The 25,754-nt window shown below is 34.7% G+C and overlaps 1 protein-coding gene and 1 long non-coding RNA gene across 2 annotated transcripts in view; both read left to right on the forward strand.

Moving 5' to 3' along the window:
* Positions 1-25,754, forward strand: part of LOC127834196 (low-density lipoprotein receptor-related protein 4-like) — a 58,745-nt gene continuing 32,991 nt past the window's right edge. The window contains exons 1-17 of the mRNA XM_052359844.1: positions 1-233; positions 1,148-1,264; positions 1,685-1,800; positions 2,245-2,514; positions 2,722-2,844; positions 3,516-3,625; positions 3,876-4,118; positions 4,915-4,991; positions 10,379-10,518; positions 11,920-12,039; positions 12,542-12,664; positions 13,586-14,094; positions 14,347-14,494; positions 14,790-14,925; positions 15,270-15,370; positions 15,565-15,800; positions 16,165-16,265. Coding sequence (XP_052215804.1) covers positions 1,743-1,800; positions 2,245-2,514; positions 2,722-2,844; positions 3,516-3,625; positions 3,876-4,118; positions 4,915-4,991; positions 10,379-10,518; positions 11,920-12,039; positions 12,542-12,664; positions 13,586-14,094; positions 14,347-14,494; positions 14,790-14,925; positions 15,270-15,370; positions 15,565-15,800; positions 16,165-16,265 — 2,495 coding nt within the window. The 5' untranslated portion in view covers positions 1-233; positions 1,148-1,264; positions 1,685-1,742. The remainder of the gene's footprint in view (positions 234-1,147; positions 1,265-1,684; positions 1,801-2,244; positions 2,515-2,721; positions 2,845-3,515; positions 3,626-3,875; positions 4,119-4,914; positions 4,992-10,378; positions 10,519-11,919; positions 12,040-12,541; positions 12,665-13,585; positions 14,095-14,346; positions 14,495-14,789; positions 14,926-15,269; positions 15,371-15,564; positions 15,801-16,164; positions 16,266-25,754) is intronic.
* On the forward strand, positions 4,820-5,786 carry LOC127834422 (uncharacterized). The gene is made up of 2 exons (XR_008027932.1): positions 4,820-4,991; positions 5,291-5,786. It is a non-coding gene; the product is annotated as an uncharacterized LOC127834422 (long non-coding RNA).

The following is a 25,754-nucleotide window of genomic DNA, read 5'->3' on the forward strand; positions in this document are numbered from 1 at the left end:
AGTAATTACATTTATTTCATTTGACTAACGGATGATTCACAAATCTGTTTTGAACTGAACATTTATTTCAATTTGCAAACTCACGTATTGGGGGATTGTAACTTAAGTGTCTGTAAAACTGTTTGTGGATATAAACTTCAATTTTTATTTGGTGGAACATAAGATAGGAGCCAAGTGGAAAACAATGTTCTTTGTGTTTGTAATCTGCATACAGATGCCTACTATTCCAAGTGGTAAGTGAACTATGTAAATTAATTTCATACATATTTTTATAAATGTTCAATCAGCTTGCATTCAAATAATGTTTTACGAGTTTATAAATTTTATTGCTGGCATGCTAGTTTTTTATGATGTCGAAGTGGTTCGGTGCATATATTGCTAGCATCGTATGCCGTGCGTCTGTCTTTGAGTCTAGCCGTTTGACCCAATGCTAGAATAGAGTATAACTTGAAAAATGTCGGAGTGGCTTAATATTAAAGTTTCGTTAGAGGAAATATTAATTCGAGGACTCAAAATCTTTCTTCAATATGTAAATCGTTATCTTTGGTTATTGCTTTGGTTCGTTTATCGTTCATTTATATTTAATGCGTTATTTATCTTCGGTGATTTGTTTACATTACTTGAAAAAAGTAAATATTTTCAGTATATTCGGTGATAAAATTTCGCGATGTGAAATCGAAAGTGCATCGCGAAAATAGATGACATAACGATATACACACTATAAATAACGCAAGTAGATTGATCATTATATATATAAATTATACACAATTCACTACGCATGCACAATTTGCATTCATGCGTTTACCACGTGACGATGATGATCAATAAACTTGCGTCATTCATAGTTAACTGGTAGTTACCTGGTACCTGTACCCAGTAAAATTTATTACCGAATATACTGAAAATATGAAAACTTCTTTTCAAGTAATATAATATACCAGTCTTGATATTGTAATCAATATAAACTAATAATTGTAAAAAATAAGATATTTTATAACTTTTCAAATACAGTAATGACTATTTGAAAGGTCAATAACACATTGTTAGGAAGTTTGTTTTCACACTTCATGTTTTAATTGTTTTTAAATATAAATTTAAGTGTGTCTATTTTTAAAATGGTGTAAAAATAATTTGTTGTTTATTACAGTTAGCATTGCAACTCAGTTCTATTGTGCAGCAGATAACGTGTGCATTGTTAATGACTGGAAATGCGATGAGGTGCACGACTGCTCAGATGGCAGTGACGAAAACAACTGCATTGTCAGTAAGTATTCCTCCCTTTGTTTAAGGTTGCAAACATCAACAGGACATCTGAATTAACAAATGTTTAAACATTATTACAATCTAATAGGGGAAATTCTCACTTATGGGGAAATACCGGGGCCCTTTTAGGTTTTAAATGCTTACGCTTATTTCCTTGGTAGGTGGAATTATAAATGTTTGCATTCACTTAAAATGAGGACATACATTTTCTTAGAATGTTTGTTTTTTGGAGGAGGGAGGATTTTAGCCCAATATTTTCTGAATTTGATGAGGCAGCATACCAAACAATACTGTTGGGGCATCACACAATTTGTTTAACACGTGAACACACTCTCCAGGTGATACATATTTATCTCTCACAATTTTTAGGAATTATAAAATCTTGCTAAAAAGTGTCTTATGAAAGTATTGGTAACAACAGACCAACCATGTGATGGAGACATGTTCACCTGCGCAAATGGGCAGTGTATCTCCAAGGAATGGAGTCTGACGGCGATGCTGATTGTATAGACGGTTCTGATGAACACGATTGTGCCGGTAATTTGCCCTTTATATTATTTTATATTTAAAACTCGCAACATTTTAAACCATTCAATTAATATCATTGTTCATCCTGTATTATCAATAGTCTTAACAGGATACTTGCATTTCCTTGTGAAGACACAGAAAACAATGAGCATTGTTAGTCTATTGATGAGAATGTAGGAAAATGTCAAGAACTTGCTCACAACATAAAACAATATCAACATGATTTACATGACATAAATATTTATTAAATCACAACATGATTAAACTAATTTTCACGTAAATGTTATTCATAGGTCAACTCAACTATAGCTATCGTTTATACATTTGTGGTTTAAATCCTACATATAATAGTTCCAAATAATTGTTTATTTACTGGTATTCAACAATAAAAAAGCATTTCTTAACAAAATTATCGGTGTTCATGGTGTATTTAGAAAATAGAATATGTTTCAGCCAAAGCATGTGGTGCTGAGCAATTTAAATGTAATGACGACAGTGGCTGTATTGACCAATCCTGGCGCTGTGACGGTGACTTTGACTGCTCGGACAGTAGTGACGAGAATAACTGCACGGTCTCTGGGCATACTGGCACGGGTGTTGAGGTCTGTAACGTCAACACTGACTTTAAGTGTGTCAACTCTGGCGAATGTATCCATAAGTCCTGGCAATGTGACGGTGATTCAGACTGTACTGACAGCTCGGACGAAGGGAACGAATCAAATTGTAAGAATCTATTATTGTACCAAGGCAACTCAAGTTCAAAGTATGTTTATTTGTATCTAGTAAAATAATGTTTTTAAAATTTTGTTAAAATTAACCCATACGTAAGTGGAATACAGTTTTTTTAAATATAGATATTTAATGTTTATGTAAGTTGTATGGTGATTGTTTAAATCGCTTGTTAAATGTGTGATAACTGTATTGCTGCAGGTGTTTACAATTGCACTGAGAACCATTTCAAGTGTTCCAACAATGTGTGCATTTCCGAAACCTTGCATTGCGACCACACTAACGACTGTTCGGACGGGTCGGACGAACAGAACTGCAAAGTCGGTATGTGTAACACATCTACTCTTTTAAGAATCTTTCAAGTGCAACCTTTTAAAATGAAACCATTCCAATGATTTGTTTACTGTGTTGTTCCGTGATAAGAAAATATGGTTTGAAGTTCAGTTTATAATTATGATAAAACTAAAACCGATTTGCAATAACAGTTGGTCTTACATGCTGCTAATGTGTAATTTAAGTCATAAACTCGTCTCTTGGTTGTTTATGTATAAAAATGAAACTTTTTACGGTTGCAAAATGTGATTTTCGCGTATCTTTGATATTCTTCGCAGAGTTATATGCTCTTGAAGTTTGGCTCTTTTTGGAACACTTTCGGCTAACCCTCAAAGCGGTCAAAACCTCAATAGTTTTGCATTGATCATTCCAAGGCCATGATCCCGGCTTAAATCATTTTGTTTTTAAATTTGGTGTTCTGTTATAAAAAAAGTGGATACAAACAAATTTCTATCTTACTGCGCATATACACTAAAGTATGTATTCGCGCCGCATGTGTTCGAGCCCGAACATTAACTATTATTCTAATAAACTAAAAAGTATTTATTGAAAGAAAATGTTGTGCAGAACAATAATGAAATTTTATGAAAATGAATTGTATCATTTTTTGGTAACATGGACTTAAATGACCAAGTATGCGATGCCTTGTTTTTGTTCCAAAGGCTGTGCTGGTAATTTTTATGGGCCTAATTGCAATATGACGTGCCCAAAAACTTGCAACACCATTACGACCGGGCCTTCGTGTCACGCTGAAAACGGAACGTGCCTTGCGGTGAGAATCTATTTTTGTCTGGATTATACTCAACATAAGACGTTTCTTCAAATGTCACCCGACACGTGGAATAAACAAAGTGATAAACTTAAAGTGTTTTAAGCTTGGAAATCATAAGACACAGCTCCTTAGAATACAATATATCGATTGAATGTGAAGTACAATGAGCATACTTTTCCACCGTTTATTAAGTTTATTTAATCCATGTTTATAAAAGAAAAATTGAAGAATTTAGTTTTGTATTTTGCAGGGGTGTCTGAACGGATTCCACGACCAAACATGTTCTGATGTGTGCCAACACTGTGTGAACAATACATGCCAAAAGGATGACGGGGTCTGCGTTCACGGATGCATACTGGGATATAGACTCGACGTGTCTGTCCAAAAATGCGTATATGGTAATGTAAATATACGTATCCGTCATATAGGTGTTATTGCACGCTATTTTGATTGGTTATTTTCTATTTCTTTTAATTGTTTGACTTTAGACCATGAATGACTAACCATGAACATATATTTAAAATCAACCAATAACATACAAAACCGATTAGCAAAACGATTAACCTTTGTATCTCGAAGTATTTAACTTGAGAAGGCAGTTCTTATGCGGACTTTTCGAGAAGTTTCAACTTTACCTATTTCACTACTGAGATTATTCGTAACAATAAAGAGAACATTTAGATCCATTAAATCCTGAAAAGCTCTACGTACTTAACATTAAAAATGATGTCGTCGACCTTTGAATTTTACCTGTTTCACTACTGAGATTATTCGTATCATTATAATTTGATTAATTTAATCCTTAAAATCTAGACTTACTTTACATTTACAAATGTATGAAGTCGACCTTTGAATTAAAACTTGCCTATGTAACAATATGTTTTGAAGACAACGACGACGGTATAATGGCACGAACAGCGGGAAACATTACCAAACCATTACCTGTTTATGCCGTTGTTGCAATTGCAATAAAGGTATACACGTTTATTAAAGGTTTTTTTTGACAATAAATATTGTTTAAGTTTATTCAAATGCAGTATATATAACACAGTATATCAGTATGTTATATAAAAGATCCTATAAGAAAATATAAAATTTATTATATGTTAGTTTTTATTAATTATTTGTAATATATGAGTTTTAGCATAACAGGTCACATGTATGTAGTACATTTGTAAAAGATATTTGAAAATATATAAGTAACTTACCCATAATAGTGCAAAACAAAACTGAAACACATAATTATGAACACAGCAATACCAAATTGAAAATTAAACGTATGATTTCAGACGAAATGCGGCGATAAGTTTTGGGACTCCTATAAAAGCAGTTCCCGATGCTACCTACGAGACGTGTCGGGAACCTTGTAAGTCTAGCGTCAAATGATTAGTATTGATGGTTTTGGCAAACCAAGGATATGTACATAGCATACATACAACATAATTTTTTTAGGTACTGTTTGAACTAAAAATTGTATATTTTGGTCTAAAAATGTGTATAATGTTGGTCATCAAGGTTTGGAGACAACGAATATTGTCTTTTACTTATTGCTGTTCTCTTTAATAACTGATCCGATTGAAGGACACAAAACTTCACCTGTTTATAACCTACAAAACCACACACGTATAATGCATACACCTTCCTATATGTTGCATCGTGTCACAGCTGACCGAATTTACACCGCCATTGATGGTTAAGAGGGAGTGGGTATTGGACGAGTCAACGATTACGAAGTACCTTTCCCATCGACCTCTTGCAGAAATGCCTTAGATAAAAACGACGCGAACATTTACTCAGAGTCGGTCGATTGATGCAATGTCCCTCTAACGGATGATATTAAGTGAATGTCGCTGACCAGCTACATGTTTGATGTATGCATCAGACAATTTTGCATTCTAAGTGATAAACTATGTAAGCTAATTTAATGAGTGTGGTTCATTTGTAAACAGATCGTTAAGTTTATGTACGGCTTTGTGTCCCTCAAGTGCCTTGCCTACGGACAATGCTCTTCTGTTGTCTTTATATATGTATAGTACATTTGTGTATTGTATTTTTAAGAGTTTTGTTTATTGATTAATATTTGTAATTTCTAGCATTTAATGTGCAAGATGAAACAATAAAATAATCATTATGTTATCCAAAATAAATATCAATAATGCGAGTATTTAGATGTCATTTCTTTGATGGTTCATGTGTTATATTTTTACAAGGGTAATGCTACTGAGAAAGCGACATACATACAACATAAAAGTAATGTGTTTTCCGCATTCATTACTCAATTTCCGATTATTTTAATATATAACGTGTTTATATAGCGAAATTATATTTTCATTCATTATGTTTTATCACAAAGATCGCCATGTATCTTTATATTTATATTGTTGTTTGTATCATCGTCTTATGCGAAGTGTTCGAAATTATGTTCGTATTTGATTTTTTTTCATTTGGGTAAACTTTTGTTAATATGTTAGTAAATATATGGTATATAATTTGGTAAAGGTCTTTAACATGTGCATACAAATTACTGATATTGAGATCGTACATGTCAAGTTATGATTGCAGTCATATAATAAACTGTGCACACGGAACAGTGAAATTAAATTTCAATTAAACAAGTATGTTTTTGAGCCTTCAATACGCATTGCAAAAGTCTCATAGTTTATCAGGTTGTGTGATTTGTTGTGCCGATCGCTTCACGACCTTCTAAACTATTATTAAAATGTCCAAATACGACGGTGCAAAAGCCAATACGTCTTTTTGTTATTCACTTTGTAGGTGTTTATTAGGTAGATATGTGACACAAACGCTTAATTATTATTTATCAGATTTCAATTAATGAACGGCGCACATTCACTGATATATTAGCGTCTTTCTATGGAAGGTATATTACTTGGCTTCAATATAATAAATACATGTTTAAATGTATATTTGGCATTTGTTTCAAACTTGTCACTTTGCCAAGCTGCGAACAATCCACGTTGTTCAGATGTTTAGGACAATTTCTCGATCAGGAAAAATGACCACTTTAACTAGATATATGAACTAATTGAACGCACTTCATGTTGTCATGGAAAGATCAATTCACTCCATATTAGTAAGACATACCGGATATGATAAGAGAGAGCTGCTGTAGATCAAATGGATTTTTTGAGGACCATTGAAATCTAAAGATGATGTTAAACTTGTTAACCCTGTTCATTTAGACGAATCTGCATGTGGGTTATAGCCGTGAAGCCATCCCAAAACGTAGTTTTCAGTGTAATACAGTGTTGAGAACTTAGGAAAACATACATTCTAATGTTTATGTAATGCCAAACAAAGCGTTCATAAGATACATAAACTGTACAGAAATTCAAATCAAAGTTGATACCATATTTGGTAAAATCTAAAAAAAGTTATTGTTTCCGTCAAAGATTGCTCGCCCATGAACATTTTTCCAAATACTGTAATGAAATTGGTATCAGACACAAACTTCATCATTTAAGGGTTTATCAAACGGAAGCCAAAATATTGTCGTAGCACAATGTCAAATTATAATTAGTAGGTTCAATAAATGAAAAATACCCCCTCAACCCCCGACAAATTGCTGCAAACGGTAGAAAGTCTTTTATAACAAATAAAAAGTTTAACGAAATCGAGTTTATAACTCTACTCACTCACAGAATTATTTAATCACTGCCATGGTCCGACCTTAACACCACATATTGTAGAAGAAATATGCATACAATTACCATTATTCATCGTAAGAATAAATAATGTTATACGCTTTATACATTCGTTTATTCTAACTAATAACACGTGCTTTGAAACAGTATTACATTTCCGTATGTTACAATAGCATACATATGTCATTCGATAAAAAACATGTTAGTAATTTACTTTAGATTATACTTGAAATTGCCTCCATCTTTAAAGGTGTACCAGCCAATTGTCCATGGCGCTTAATCACATAGTTTACCGTAGAGAAGTGAAGCACCAGGACCCAGTTCGATAATATTATTTGTTAAAATAAAATTTGTCTCGTATTCATTTTCTGAAATTATTTTAACCAATGAATAATATTTTGAGCAGGAATATATAAGAATGTTTTTGTATTTTTGAAACCCGGTCGTTATTTATATTTGTATAATGAACATATATTTTTTTTCAATAGGTACTATACAATTATAATATCAATAAACAACTATTGCTTTCTCCGAATTTAAAACGCGGGCCAATATAAGTAAAATTCAACGCGCTACAACTAAACCGCACATTCTTTGGAAACTAAGGTGTATGTTAAACAATATAGAAGTATAAGGTTTATGTTGTCTATGTTGTTCAAAATCAACGAAAAACGTTAACACGCTTTATTTTTATCGTTCACTTAGAATTATGATTATCCGAACATGGACCTGAACAAAATTGTGCTGCGTAAGTTCTTTTTTTAAATTTATAATTTATAATATATTCTTTTACGTATTTCGTTTTGCCAATCTGGTCCATTAAATTCAGAATTCAAAGCCCATTAAATGATATATCGGATACTATATCTACGAGGGAAGACGTATACATTGAGTACAACACTGATTGCTACTGTAGCGCGAGCCGCCGACTACCTCAGGCCGCCACCGAGCGCTATGTGCGCGGCCTCACAACGACGATGTGCCTTCCGAAACCCTCGGAAGGCCGATTACAAATAACAATTAATAAAAACTAATTTTTCTCAGGCTACCTGCCTTATGATTGGAAAATGAAGAGTAATTGAGTCGCCTTAAATATATACAATGCGACCAAAAGAGGGGAATCGATGCCTTCGACAGATTTCCTGAGGCCGCCACCGAGCGCTATGTGCGCGGCCTCACAATGCCGATGTTCCTTCCACGAATCCTCCGGCTTCCGTGAAGCTACATGTCACCGCCTCCGTGAGGCTACTGGCTTCCGCGAAGACACTGGCTCACGTCACCCCAAGGCCTTAGGTGAAGCTTCCGTCACTGCCTTGTACGACGTCCGTAGATTCCAACCCTCTGAAGACCCTCTCCAAGAAACAGGAACTCTGCAGCCCGGGCAGCACCGTTTAAAGCTTGAAGCCAACGTAAATACCCAACTGCTCCAGAATACTGTTCTTTTAGAGTAACGTCCCTTGTCTTCAGATGTTGATCCGCTCGCATACACTGCCCAACTTGCCTATTTTCAAGCCTTTTATAAACTAGCGAACAGAGCGCCACCTAGCCAACGGAAAGACACGATCCGGAAACTACCGACGCTTCCGAATTCCATCCGCACTCTACGGAGATTACCGATCAGCATTTCTCCTTCACTAACACAGAAACTAGCCGAATATATACGCCGGATTTTACTAGAAACATTCCTTAAATATCAAATACTCTTTAAATGCTTAATACCTTATTTTTAGCCATACAATTAACTTACTTTATGAAGAACAAGTTACAATTTCATATTCTTTACCTTGCAAATTTAAAACTAAGGGAGGTAATTATACTGTAGCAGTGAAAATACGCAAAGCATCTATTTCGACTACGAATCCTTTCGTTATACTACGATGAGCTCTCCGCCGTCATAAACCCCCATAGACAGGCGATACGGACTTTTCACTTCACATCACTTCATATTCGTAAGACGTAAGGAAAGTCCTATTTTCTCAAACATGTTACTTCTGACTATGTAGCGTATTTGAAGATCTATTTTTTTTTCCCATAAGATCAGACATTTGAAAAGTAAAGATGTTCTTATCGTGTAACAATTGATCACTTAGACCAATCTGCATGTGAGTAACCGTCATATAGCCCCAATACATATAGGAATGAGAGTGCTGGTATAAATATTGTATCGTGTGTTAAAGTTCCAATCAGTTACAAGTATTTAATACAACATTACCGACAAGTGTACTTCAAAGGGTTGACTATCAACAAGGTTTTCAGTACGCGATCTTCGTCAAGTACTTAATAACCCACTCAAGGCCATATTAATGATATAAATTAACCTTTAGCCGTTCTTACTAATGTTTCCGAACATGCAAAATACAATGTTCAAGTTATCATATAAATAATTGATTGTCGAATTTAATAGTAAAATAAGGTTGCATATACACATTGTACATGTAATGTAATACTAAAGATAAAAATGAGCCTCGCTCTGGAAAAACATGACTTAATGCATGTGCGTAATGTGTCTTCCTACATTAGCATGTGTAGTCTGCACAGGCTTATGAGGGACGAGATTTTATGGCTACACTGGATTTTCTCTAAGAAGACAATTCCTTCCTTTTAACACGTTTTAACACGTAATACTTCATTGAAAATAATAAGTAGTATCGTTATAATAAAGTGTGATTTATGAATGGCACTTCCTGATAAATTTTAAAGAAGATGCACTTTAGCTCTTTAGGAATTACGAAAACATTTTTTTGTGTCGGTGTACTATTTTCTCAACAAATGATGTACGCACGATTCTTTATAGTAATACACAGTGTGTATATAGAGTTTATATATTTCACGATTCGCATGATACATCGTAGTGATAGCTGTCATATTGGGTTAAAAGTTCTGTCTTCCGGTTTATGTAGATGTATGAAGTGTCCCCAATAACATAGAATAAGGAAACCACATTCATCATCGAACGTACGTGGAAAACAATTTTTCATCAAGCAATTGTATTCACTTCTTTTGACTAACGGACGTTTCGCTACTCATTAGTGACCGGAAAATGTAACGATAGGTTTTGCTCAGTTTGAAAATTAACATACTGTGGTTGAGCATTAAATGTCTGTTGTCACAAAGTGTTTGTGAATAACATCTGCGATTGCCATAAGGTGGAAATAAAGGCACACGCTATGTGGAGTACAGTTGTGTTTGTGTATGTCATCTGCATTCAGATACCTACTACATTTAGTGGTAAGTCAACTATATACATTTATTTCACGTTTACCGGGCGTCTAGTTACATTACAAATTAATAAGATGGCAATAATTTAATGTTTTAAACAATTTGAATTTTCATTGCTGAAATGCGAGTTTTTTTATAACATCGAAGTGGTTATGGGCATGTATCACCCATATCGTCTGGCGTGTGTCTGTCTTTGCGAACGTTTTTCGTCAATCTGGCTGTCCCAAAGTTAGCAAGAAATATGTAACTTGAAAAGCGATTAAATGTTTTTGGGGGACATATAGAATACAAGGACTTAAACAAATCAATAATTATTCAGAGCATTATGTATCATTGGCTATTTTTTTTTAATAGAATAACACGTTTTTAAGAAATATCATATGAAAAAGTTATTAATGAAATACTACCACAGTGAGTGAAGAGAAAGAACCATATTACATTCGTCATCACGTTGGTGTTATTATCCATGACTTTGTTTCCGTTTACTGCATGACTATATTTTCAAATATTATGTTAAGACCAACTTCCATTTGTTTTATATGGGATTCAAATGATACTTTATGTTCTAATATATGGCGACTTGAAAGGAATGGCCACAGCATTACACAGTTGTTTACCTCTACTAACGTATCATGACGCATGAAGCAGATATTTTTCCACATACTTCCGCTCTTTGTTTGACCGTTCCAAGTGTCACTATCCCTGAAATCATGATTTATGTGTAATGTTTTGTATTATATTTCTTAATGTTTTGAGCAATCAATGCATCGATATAACAATAAGTTTACTGCTAATTTTAAATGATTATCATTATTGCTACGAATCAAGGACAATAAAATGTGTAGTATTCGTTTGGCGCGTTATGATTGGCATTCATATTTTCATTTTATGTAGTGAATTTCTTTAACAATTATACACTCCGTCAAAATCAATACTATGCCTGGGGAATTGGGGCCGGGGCACTTTGAATATTTGAAAGTTAAAGTAAACTACCTTGGCAGGAAAAGTTACATGATATATTTTCATTTACTTAAAAACATGAAATATATTTGTGTAAAGAAGTTTCCCCGATAATGGGAATTTCCGTATTTTGCTGTTTACTGAGAATTATCCCCGATAATGGAAAACCCGTAATTTACTATTTCCCCGATAGTAGTAACAATATAAACCATATACCCGCTTTTGGTATGAGCTTGTATTAACGATCCAAAATAAATATACAATCCTTGTGTCAAATTCAGTACATCACTAAGTAACGTTAACTCTTTAACGTTACGTCACAAATCGACGTCACGTCATGGAACCAATCCGCTGGTACCAATTAAACGTTCAAATCTAATGTCCAGTTTGTACATTTTAAACGTTATGTGAAATCGCGTAAATTTGTTTTATGAACGTATTTCTTTACAGCTGACCCAAATTGTGATGGAGACATGTTTAACTGCGGCGATGGGCAGTGTATCTCCAAAGAATGGCAGTGTGATGGAGCTGGAGATTGTCTGGACGATTCTGATGAACACAATTGTGACGGTTATTGGCCCTTACTATTGTTTAATATTTACAATTGCATCAATATCAATATTGAACATATATTATCAATAGTCTTACAGTATACCAGTTATCGCATTTCCTTTTATAGATGAAGAACTAATTTAGTATAATAAATCAGTTGATTTATGTGTGGAAAGTCACGAAATAAATCAAAACACAGTTTAAAAATATAGATCCTATGTAAAATTGACACAGTAGAATTAAATTAATATTATAATAAATGGTATTAATATGCCATCAAATGCTCAGACTAAATAATTTATGGTTTAAATCTAGACCTACATATGAGTAGTCCAAAACATTGTTTATTGACTAATAAACAACAATACATCGAACATGTATTACTATATTATCGCTGTTGTATAAAATACCGAAGTTGTGTAAAGTTTAAGTTTTAATTTTCGATATTTATTGTGGACTTAGATTGTCTGCGTATTTTTTAAATTGTTTGTTAAGTTTGTGACAACTGTTTTTGCGACAGGCTTTAACGATTGCACTGAGAACGAGTTCAGATGTTCCAACAATTTGTGCATTGCCAAGATCTTGCATTGTGACCACAATAACGACTGTACGGATGGGTCGGACGAACAGAATTGCCAAGTCGGTATGTAAACACAATGACTCTCTTACCTTCTTCTTGTACTTATTTTAAACAATGACAATATTATTATCATATTAATGTTTTGTGCTGTTCAATAAAGTTACACAATTTCAGGGTTTGAAATTCAATTTTGACTGATATTCCAAATAAAACTTATTTGTTATTCTATCAAACAAACTTAATTTGTGCGGTGAGATTCTGGAATCGCCCTGTTGGAAGGTCTATATGTCATACAGGCTTCAAATGGGTATTCTTAGTCGTAGACTGGTCGCTCAATTATATGTATCAAACTCAACTTTATAGAGTAGCAAAACGCTATTTTCGTGTTTGTATTGATGTTCTTTGCAGAGGTATGTTCTTTTAAACGTAGACACGTTTTGGGTGCACACATCGTTATACATGGGCACTTGATTTGTAATTAATTATGGCTTTAGTGAGATGTTTGACTAGCCGTAAAAGCGGTTGAAACCTCAAGTGCTTTGCATTGACTGTTCTATGGCCATGACACAGGTTGAACGCATTTAATGTTTATAGTTGGTTCTGTTATGAGAGTAAAGGATAAGATCAAGAACGTATCGCACTGCGGAAATTAACTATACATTTGCACCACATGCGTTAAAGCAAAAGCATTAACCATATTTATTAAATGCTAAATAGTTTTATTATTGGTAAAAATTGCTGATATTGATTTCAAAAGTATACAATTATTTTAGGAAACAGGGACTTGAATAAATTATTTTAAATAAATTGGTAGTAATGGTTCACTGTCTTAATGCATAATATAGGATAACATTTACCATGTGTTTCTTGACAAATTGTCATGCAACATTTAAAAAAAGAGTACAAGTGTCATTACTCTATTATTTTGTTTTCACATTAGTACAACACTTATTTTTTATATTTTGTTTGCTGTTTCCGAAAAAGATGTTGACGACTATAATGAATACGGCCATTGCAATGAACATTGTGACACATGCGATATGGGGGGAAATTGTAAAATGTGCAAAGAAGGGTGGTTTGGCGAGGCAGACGAAGTGAGCGGTGAGTTTGCATTGATATGTGACCAAACCTGCCCAGCAACTTGTAAATTTGGCCACTGTGATGGGCATACAGGATACTGCAAAGACGGCTGTAAGCATGGATACTATGGTAAGAGATGTGAAGACAACTGCAAACAGATATGTGTTTATGAGGATTGTGATTTATTTGGTAATTGCACGATTGGGTGTAAAGCTGGTACATTTGGGCCAAAATGTGCTGAATATTGCCCACAAAGATGTAAGGACAAATTATGCGATGTCGTAAATGGTTCGTGTTCCAAAGGATGTGCTGATAACTTTTATGGATCTCATTGCAATATAACGTGCCCGAAAACTTGCAACACCGTTGCGGTCGGGCCTTCGTGTCATGCTGAAAGCGGATCGTGCCTTGCGGTGAGAATCTATTTGTCTGAATTTATGCTTACAATTAGACGTTTCTTCAAATATCATCCATCAAATGGGATACTAAAGAACCCGATATTTGTTTAAACGAAAATTGCTATATGTAGCTCCTTAAAACAAAATATATGACTGGATTGTAAAGTAAATTGTGCATATTTTTTTCAATTCGAATGCTAATTATATTCATGTATATGTATCTGTATATGGCTATAAAATGCAAGTATTTCATTTTGCATTTCGTAGGGGTGTTTGAATGGATTCTATGGCGAAAGATGTAGCGATGTGTGCCAACACTGTGTGAACAACACATGTCAAAAAGATGACGGGGTCTGTGTTCATGGATGCATAATGGGATATAGACTCGACGTTTACGCCCGAACATGCCTATATGGTAATGTAAATATTCGTTTCTTGTATATTATTGTTATTGTACATTACTTTAAATCGTTATTTTCTATTTATTTGAATTTTCCGACTTAAGAAAATGAATGACATGACATGACATTTTGAAGATTTACACTGATTTAGAATCAAACAATAACATAACAAACCGATTTGCATTTGTATCTGGAAGGATTTTACTTGGGAATGCAGTACCTGACATACTCCACTAATCATACTTACTTTATTTACATGTTTTAAATGCTTGTAGCCGATCTTCGCATTATTCATTGCTTATGTAACAGGTTTACAAGACAACAATGTCGACAAAATGGCGCAAACAGCCAAACCATTACCTGTATATGCCGTAGTAGCAATTGCTGTCGGTTGTGTTGTTTTAGTGGTGATTGTCGTAATAATGATCATCCGTCGCTATAGAAGGTATAAACGGATATACATGATGATTTTTATATTCCTTTAAAAACATTGTCTAAGTTTATTTATATGCAGTATATAGATAACAGTATACCAGTATGTTTTATAAAACGATTGCATAAAGCGTATCAGAAAATTATGTGTTTAATATATGTATCTATTTTAATTTTTGTTGTAAACGTTTATATTTAACATCACATGTATATAGCACATTTGTTCAACATACAAGGAAATATAAACGATACTAACCTAAATACAATTCTAGGCCATCGCTTAATAGTGCAAAACAAAACCGATTCACATAATCATGAATACAATAATACCATAATGAAATCGAAAAATGATTTCAGAAGAAATACGTCAAGAAGTTCTGAAATGCTCGGAGGAATTCCCATGGAAGCAGTGGCAAATGCTACCTACGAGACCTGTCAGGAACCATGTAAGAACAAAAGTAATGATGATATTGACAAACCAAGTATATTTACATGACATAAAAACAACAGAATCATTAAGCGTACTGTTTAAAATAAACAGTGTTACATTTTTCTTTCATACTGTGTTTAATACACGTATTTCAGGTTCGGAGACATAACGATTAGTATACGTATAATTCATACACTTATTTATATTTTGTATCTGACCCAGCTGACAGAATTTACACCACTACTGATGGTTCAGAGGAAGTAGGTGTTGGACGAGGCGACGATCTCGCGTATAAGTTTAACGGGAAGGCTTATTTGAAAAACTCTCTCCCGAAGGAGAAAAAGACGATGAAATATAAAAGAAGCAATGATTTGATAGGCAATGACAAACATCAATCAAATTATGAAACACCTGCACCTGCATTTGATGAGACAGGCTACATCTCACCAATTGCAGAAGTACGTATAATATCAAATGAATTCCGAAAGCAAAACTTATACATATTGTCCATTTATAACACATGATAAAAATAAGCTAAAATAAAAAAAAAACAGAGGCGTTTTTCTTCGGAACTGCATGAGTTTTGTTTTTGTTATCAAATTAGGTAGTATTAGGTAATATATTATGAACAACGTTGTGCTTTTCATGGCAACATAAATATGTTGACAGTTAAGAAAGGGACTTCGTATATGTTTGGTCATAGTAATTAAATATATCCATATTTGTTTCAATTGACGATACAGTGTTGGTTTGCTATTCAGTTTAAAATTGATCACAGTAATTGTTTTGTTTGTCCATCAATGCTTTCTAACCAATGTTTAGTTATTCCATGGCGATGACGGTTACGAAGTACCCTCGCCATCGACCTCAGGAAGAAATGCCGTGGATGAGAACGACACGAACATTTACTCAGAGCCGGACGAGTGCTGCTTTATCGGACCAAACGATCCCATTGATTGAATGTCGCTGATCTGTTACATATATGATTCATTTATCTTTTTTTTGCAATCTAAATGATTAACTGTGTAATGTATAATAATGAGTGTGGTAACATTTTGCAAAAAGATGCGTAAGTTTATGTTCGGCTGTGTGGCCTTGCAGTACCTTGTCTTCCTCTTCTACCTCTTGGCTTTTTATATTTATAGTATAAAGTATTTGTTATAAATAAAGTTTATAGTATATTTGATATGTATGGTACGTTGTATTTTTAAGCGTTTTGTTTAATGGATTTATTTGTTCCTTTTCTAGTATTGAATATGCATGGTCAATTACCTCTTCATTCTTCCAGTAACGACATAAAGCTCCAAACAACTTATTAATATGTTTTTTATTGTCAAAGCTTTTTCCGACAAAGTTGAAACATTTTGGAAAAACTAAGCAAATTTTAAATAACACTAACTTGCGTTTTCGCCAATCGATTCCTTGTAAAATTATACATATATGTAAAATATTGAACAAGAAGAAAAACAGTAAAATCGTTATGTTATCAAACATAAATATCAGTAATGCGAGTGCCCTTTCTTTGTTTGTTTAAGCTGTAATACTATCGACTGACTGTGTTGATGCTTTATAGTGAGAAACATATATACAATATAATAATATTGGTTTTACTACATTAATAAGTCAATTCTCATTTTATTTTGATGTGTTTACTTTTTATATAGCGTAATTATTTTTCCATGTATTATGTTACATCAAAACGATCACAATTTGTCTTTATATACTAAGTGTTGTTTTGTCCATCGAATTATGCGAAGTGTTCGAAATTAAGTGCTTCCACTTGTATCTATTATAAAATGTATACTTTTTATCCTTCCTGTGTGCATGGTTTTATTTATATTAATCAGTGGGTATTAAATCGTTGTTTCTTGATTGGGTCAAATATTATGAATATGCACGTAAATACATGGTGGTTAAAGGATTTAACATGTGTTAATAACTAGTGTAAATTGAAATGATACACATTGTGTTTGATACATGTAAAGTTATGAATGCAGACATATTATAAAATGTAAAATTTGAAAGTTGCGGTGATAGCAACCAGTATGTTGTTCAGCCGTTATGCAAATCTCATATTTTAGCAACTTATAACGCATTCATTTTGTTTGCAAGGAATTAATTTCTACAAACTTCTACAGTTTCTTGAGCAAGATTTGAACCGAATTATTAAATAAATTATTTGTTAAAGCGTTAACACTCAGCTCGAACAAATATCGAACGCTTGACCACACGCGTGACATTAATGGGGTGACATTAAGTCCGACTGCCTGATATGCAACGCGAAACAAATTTCATCTTCGTTTGATAATACTATACTTGTTTTAGGCAAACTTCCAATTAATAAAATACAATGTTCCAGAAATAGCAATACCCGATTGTCCAACATAATCAAATAATCACAAAGGTTTGAAGGTCGCACTTCCGTAGTGGACATGGTGTCCGCCAAGCGACAGGAAGTCACTGTCTCGATCATCACTGTGGGTGAGTTCTTTAGATCAGCCCCAAAGACAGTAAAGTCTTGTTCAACACAGGAACAGGAAACGGAATCGAAGGTGTTTTAATAAGGCTTAGGCTTTCGATAAATACGTGCTTCAATGAACAAAACATTTCCTATAAAATGCAAAAGATCAACACCATAATAAGAAGAAAGAAAAAAAAAACAAGTGAGTGGGTGTCTTTAAATAGAAAATCAGAGAGAAACTTTTGTTACCGACCAGATATAGTATGCATTATATTGAGTTACGTTTTTATCAATAGTTTTGGATGTTAAAATGGTTTGACATATTCCTTTAAATATAAAATAAAGTGGCATAACATTACGAGGGGTGATATTTTAATGCATTTTACATAAAAAATTGAGCAGCACTTTTCATATTGGAAACAAAAACGTTTTTTTCTTTCTTGGTTATTTTACAATCTGTGATCATGTCACGTTTAGATATTATTGCTAAAATTCATCTAAGTTTTTGTAATCGGACCAATAATGTTCAGCGAATTATTAATTATTTGTCATGTCAGCTCTTGAAAACCATTCCGTTCCTATTTGTCCAAAAATGATCAATATCCTGACACATCAACTCCTTCCGCTGGCTAGAACTGATCACATATATAACCAATAACCAATCAAATCGCCACCTATAAAACAAAAGTCCTTGGTGACCATATTTATTCAGTACGGATAACAGCCAAACGCCATGACAAAACGAGGTATTTAAAAGGTTAAAAAACGGACGCCTGTGATTAAATAGAAAGGTCAACAGAACATGACCTCTTGTCGTCAGATCTTTACAACGACACATAATTAAGCGAACGCTAGGATTTGATTTTAATGAGATTGAATATTGCGTATCCCCAATAAGCCCAACATAAATAATTTCAAATAGATTTAATAAAAGGATTCAACACATCATACCTATAACATCATTTGGTCTGTGTCAATCTCCACTGTAAGGCACCTATTTTCGACAACATGTGCACGTAAACACCAGCCTTAGAATTATGCTCTTCAGCAAATATGTTTTGTATTTTTTTACAGTCAATTAAGTCAAATAGTTAAGAGCAGAAAGTGTTTGTAAACTATTAATTTTCCTTTTTTTTCTCAAAGCATTTACACGCTCTTTGCTAAGTTATATATGTGCAAAGCATGTACTATATTATTGGTTCAAACACTGGATATATGATGTGAATGTCGTTACTCTATTACTCAGTAATCGAACTAATATTATTCAGTTCTACAATAGGACCGTGCAATCAATCAGCAGTTAAAGAATGTGTATTTCTTTTAGATTCAGCCAGCTTATATAAAAAGGAATTAACAATCCTAAATATATTTAATTTTTGTTAAACGGATAAAATGCATTTTTACCCTTGGTTAACATTTTACAAAAACATAACATTTATCTTTAAAAAAAAATCTAGGTTAAATTTAACCAAAGTTATTGCATCAACTCCTACGCACCGTTTAACCTCTGGTTAAATTTACCCAACGTTTAACCAAGTCCAAGGATAAAAAGTTACCCAGGCTTTAAAGAAACGTGTGCCATAGGTTAATAATGTTCTCTTATTACCGTAAAGCGTGGTTTAGTTTAAATCACTCACTACCGTAAGTGAACTTTATAATAAATATATTTCGTCAAAGTGATTGTTAAATAAAATATCGCACTAAAGTTAAAGCATGCTAAATCTTTTACTTGTATCATTGCTATCTACTTAGGAATGTTTAATAGATATTTCGGTCTATATTATCGTTCCATACTATTCATTAGCAACGTGTCGCTATATATTAGAATTCCAGACTGATATATGATCCTTTGCGTTATGGGAATTCTTTGTTTAAATCATCAACAATGTACGCGTTTACAATCTGGTTTCCGATCATTTATTCCACAGACATTTTCTTTTAGAAGTCTGTGAAAGCTGCACACCGTTGCCAAAAACATATTATTATATTACTAATAATTGACATTATCTTGTTCTGCAATATGCACTATGAAAATTTATTTCTATACACAATTATTAATTTTATTTGAAGAAGCGAATACGTGTCTTCGTTTTAAGATTAATTTTAAAGTCTCGTGTCGATAATAAGATACAAGCAGACGACAACAATTCAAGCATGAAATCGATTTCAGTTTTGACTTGGTGACGTCACCAGTACGGTATATTAGTTTCGGTTTTTGGCCTGGGGCGTAGCCCCAAGGCCAAAGTAATGATACACATTTTTGAGCCAATCCGAATTGGCTGGCTGCCAAAAACCAAATTCCCAAAACTCCGATTTACCCCTTAATTCATGCGCAATATAAGTATTTCTTCGCAGATCTCAATAATCCGCCTTTTAAATACAGAACATCACTATATAACATGACCGTGATATAAAAATTGTAAAATAAATATTATTGAAGCAAAAATTATGTTTGCATATTTATGCGAGAATAAGTTCCTCACATGACGGTTTAGGCCGAACAGATACGAGTGTCTACGAAGACAGTTAGAATAATTTTTTTCTGAGACATTTTTTGAAGACATTACATTTGGTATTTATAAACATATTTTAAAATATTGTAATTTTATTTTGCGTTAACGAGACATTCAATAAAAAAAAAAGAAAATGAAAAAACAACAACAAATATTCATGATCATTCTCGGAAATATACGAAGTTACCGGATATGGCATTTCACTGCGCAGATCGAACGCGAAAATCGAGCGCGAAAAGTTCTACGTGAGACAACGTGCACAAACTGTACACCGTTCTTTATCAGGGTAAAGGCCCAGTCTCACTATGATGCCGGCGGAGCCTCGGTGCGTGATCCGGGATCTACCGGGATGAACCGGGGCTCTACCGGGATGAACCGGGGCTCCACCGGAGACGACCGGGATGAACTGGGTGAAACCGGGGCTCCACCGGGAGAGTATCAAAATGTTTAATACCTCCGGGATGAACCGTTAGTCAGCGGGAAGGACCGGCAACGACCGGCGCCGCACCTGGAACAACTGGGACGGCACCGTAGCTCCACCGGGGCCCATACAGACCCCGGCCGAGCTACGGCAACGCCCCGGTGGATTCCGGTAGAGTTCCGGTATAGCTACGGTAAATTAGTAAACCGGCGCTCGACCGGAACGCCACCTACATTTACCGGGATTCCGCCGGGGCAATACCGGCGACGACCGGGGTGAAAACTGGGCGTTGCCGTAGCTCTGCCGGGGTCTGATGCCGGTATAGCCCCGGTGAGTGCCGGCGGTGTTACGGTATACCGGGGCTCTGCCGGGACGCTGTCGGCTTTCACCGAAGCTCAACCGTTGCACTACCGGCGACAACTGGGGCTATGCCGGAACAATGCCGGCTTTCACCGGGGCTCAACCGGGGCACAACCGGTGACAACCGGGGCTCTGCCGGGGCTTCATCGGGATAAACCGTATCCAGGTCAGGTTGACTGAGACTCTACCGGGCTGTTGACCGGCTTTAACCTGGGCGGCACCGGGGAATGGTGTTAACGCATTATAAAAAAAAATAACGAATCATCCCGATTCTCGCCGGTCGACCGGCGTTAGCAAACCGAGATGGACCGGGGCTCTTCCGGCAATAGTGAGACTTGGGCTTAAGTGGATTTTCATTTGTATGCATATTGCAAAGGAAGTATGAGTGTTTTCCTGATCTGTTAATTATTTAATAGAAAGCTATTTTAGGCTATTGAAAGTGATTAATTTGACGCCAACAATAACAGTTTTTTCGGCCATGTTGTTGTTGTATATCTTCACCGCCTATGTAGACGAACCTGTACAATATCTGTAGAGTTGAACAAAAGGTTATCGTTCCCACAACCAGTTTCGAGTAGTCCTCCAGCGTCTATTTACACTGTAGTAAATACACAACTATTGTCTTGTCTTACTGTCTCTGAGCTTCTGCACTCAACCGCTAGGGTCAATCCTTATAAATTCGGACAAAGGGAGAAATTCGGACAAAGCATCCTAAATGCATTTTACGACACACTAAATCTAGCCCCAGGCCTTCAGCGCCTACAGCGCTTTGATTTATATATCTCGAACCTTTGCTGAATAGCTTTGACTGAAAAAATGTGCTAACTCATAACCAAATAACTTAGATTACAATGCCGGGTAGAGGTCGCGGCGTGTGAAGACGAGCGAGGGAAGCCGTAGCGGAACGTGAACAGAGAAGGACCGTGGATGCGGGCGGCGATCGGTCCTGCACAGGCGAATAAAGCCCAGCCAATGGCTATACGGCGTTGAAGAGCTGCGGCGGATAAAAAGTGTTTGCGAATTGCGAATATTTGACTATAAGTTGCAACAGAACATCTACGGTACGCCGTACCGAGAATTTGTTTTGCCGGTTGCGGTGGCCTTAGCGAGTCATGTGTATAATGATATCTCTTTCCGAATCAGCCGGTATTTGTTGAAGTAGGAATTGTATACATAAATGTGCGCATGTTGCGGGACTCATGCAAAAGCATGTCATGCGGTCCATGCTCTGCTGGCGGTAATTGCATTAACGAGGAGCTAAATAAATAGTGCAACTGGGGCAGAGCTATCCTTAGGCAGTACCTATCCTTAGGGCAGTACTTACGGTCGCCTCCACGACATGCCTCAGTTATAGTGCTAGTCATTAGTTGAAGTTTTATAACACTCTAGTGCCACTCTGGTGCAAATTATATTCCACCATTTGGCCATTAAATTCTATTTATATTTTGGTATTGTTTCTTTTATATATTTTGTATTTTTCAAAGATAGAATATCAAAATGTGTTCACTTAATGGAACACATTAAATATTATAATTAAAATGTAACTGACAAGTCGACTGTTGAAATAATTGACATGACGCCTTATCAATGATCGCTCCGCCCACTTAATCACGTGGCTCAGTGGGTAGCAAACCTAGACAAGCTAACACCAAAATGGCTTCATTGCCTATCTACTGCATGTAGATTAACGCGATATTCTGGATTAATTTTTTTTGACTTTTTTTACACTACGTATAAAAGTGATATTAATAATATTAAACATTGCTTATGGGACATTTATCAATCACTATAATTGAAAGTGCAAGACAGCACAATAAGTTTGGTCATTGTCATATATAAAGTAGCACTGTATGAAAGGGAATTCAGAAAAGCTACCTGTATCAGACGCTGGCGCAGGTACCGACTTCTCCCAAGTTCGGCATTTATTGGTTATATCAGTAATAATAAATCTTATTATGTGGCATTTATCGATTTGATTCTATTAAAATAGAAACATATAATCGTTTTCACTTGTTTCTGACACACACAAAACTCGATTTATAACGGGGATTTCGTTAAGATACGCAAAGTTGGTACCAATCTTCTCTATTATTCTACAAGCACAGGTGATATAATTCATACTTAATGATGCGTAGTTATTTCTAACATAAATTAATAAATTAAATAAATAAATGCTCCATAAGGGTGATCTCGGTAATTCTACACATTGAAGCTTCCACTTGCTCTTGTCAAGACCGCATTTCCGCGTTTAAAATGGTATATATTTAATTAATCTAACTTATGGATACCGAATGTCAGAGTTACATAAAACCTATTCACACCGTTTTTGCCTTATTTCATTTCGGTTTTTTTTTCAACTCGTTGAAAAAATTGAGAACTAGGCATTCGATTTCAAAGGTGGATTAAAAGCGTTCATTGGTGACATCATATGTCTGCACATGACTGTGTAGATACTGTTATTAATATAATATATCACGTGTCACCTTCTAATAACATGTATAATGGCAATAACGTGCATTACTATCAGAGTAATAAAACACAGCACAGATTAGGCTTCATGCTGGGTTTTATTTCTCTTTAAGTGCTGCAGATGAACCTCGCTTATGTATATTAATGACCTAGTAACTGATAAAACTATTTGGAAAAAACGTGAACTATTTGTGATAATCAGATCGATAACATAAACTATTTAAATCTGCTAGTATATCCGATAAAAATATATTTTAATTGTCTTGACAGTGTTGACGTTCAGTTGTTCGTGGTGACGACCGCATGCATTTATACATCTCTTACACTTCTCAAGATCTCTTTTCGGCTTTGGAAACGATATAAATTAAATGTCACCAACTAATCTTCCAGGATATCGATTGTCCGAGTTACATAGTCCCCATCGACACCGTTTAACCATTTTTAATCTACTTTTTTAAATAGGAAAACAAAAGAAACTCGCTAAAGTAAAAGTGAACCTTTACATGGCTTGTCTAGAAAATGGCGGACAGTTCGTTGCTAACTAACGCGCCCGATTAATCGATCGCTGATTGGTAGATCAGTTCTTAGATAAGAACGTGATTGACAGCCGGCGTCATGTCAATTATTCAGCAGTTGTTACTTTTTGTTAATGTATATGCGTACAAAAAGTGGATGTCGACAAAGGATCAGATATTGTTTGTTGAGTAGGCTACTGTAACTGAACGTTTATGAGCTAGACAAACGTTAAAGATTAAATCAAAATAACTCGAGCCGGATGCATTAATCTAATGTTGGTTAGCAAATGGGCTACTGAGCAGCTTCCTGAAATACTACGTATGTATTTATTACATTGTACCTAATAAATATCAATATTTTTATACCTACTTTATTTTCCATTTTTCCTTTAAAAAACTTGTATACCCGTTTATGCATAATGTCACTGGTCAATTGCGTTGATAAGAGATATACCGTAGCGGATATTAAACTATACCCCTCTTTCGGATACTTTTGAAGACATCCTTATAAGAGTTTGCTTATTTTATTCTATTACTTGTGATTTCTGTATTAGTTAGTAAAGATTGAATGATGATACAAAATCTTTTTCCGAGACAAAATCTTAATTTACTTTGTACAAAAAGTATATAATTCATAATTAATTATCGAAAAGTACATGTTAGGTTGTATTTTTTTTAGAGACAACTCAATCCATTCACTATTTAACTTCAGTCGAGTCTAGCAAAATCCGACTAATTGAAAGCACTAGCAGAAAACAATCAAAGCAGATCAGATAACGATAGAGAGATCATGCAAAATAAGTGAAGATGTTACAAACGTACTGTAAATTAAATTAAAACGTCAGATATGTACATCAAAACATGAAACAAAATAAAAATAATATGTTTGGAAGCTTTGAAGCAAAAATAAATACGACATTGGTGATGCGTTGTCAGTTGATGACTTTAATTATTATTTTTCCTCTCTTCAGAGCAATTTTAAAGTATAAATCATATGCAAGCAGAGCAATATTGATGTATGTATGATTCTGTCACTGATAACTGCAGATTTGAAAACTGGATAGTCCAATCACGATAGACGAAATAGAAAAGGCAGTTCATGTGCTGAAATGCAATAAATCGTGCGTCTGTGACTATTTGTTACACGAGTATTTCATCGAAAGTTTGATATTGTATTACCACATCGGTTAAGATGTTAAATGCGACACAACATTAGAGCATTGCCCTACAGAATGGAAAAAGGTTTACTTGATGAAGATGTGCGTAATTATAGGAGGATGACTCTGGGAAGCTGCATGTCCAAAACTTTTACAAGCGTTGTATATTGTTCATTGAATAATTGAAATGAAAATAATGACAATTTTATTGACGCACTATTCGGTATTCGAAATGGCTGTCCAATCGTTTACACAATATTTGTATGTGCTATATTTGTAATGCTATTGTTCATAACATCGTGCATGCTAACGTTTGTTTGTGCTGTTGTTTTGTCGAATAAATTTGAGTCGGTCTATTTTAATGGTCTATAGAATAAGCGTTATAAGATAAGTTTAAACGATAAATTATTAAAAAATAAGAAAGATATGTATTCACAAATTAAATGTACAAGTGTGTAATACATACTGTTATTACTTCAAATGTGCGATTGGGCTCTCAACAAGTCGTGGTAATAC

Source organism: Dreissena polymorpha, chromosome 6 (assembly GCF_020536995.1).
Source record: "Dreissena polymorpha isolate Duluth1 chromosome 6, UMN_Dpol_1.0, whole genome shotgun sequence".
Lineage (NCBI taxonomy): Eukaryota > Metazoa > Mollusca > Bivalvia > Myida > Dreissenidae > Dreissena > Dreissena polymorpha.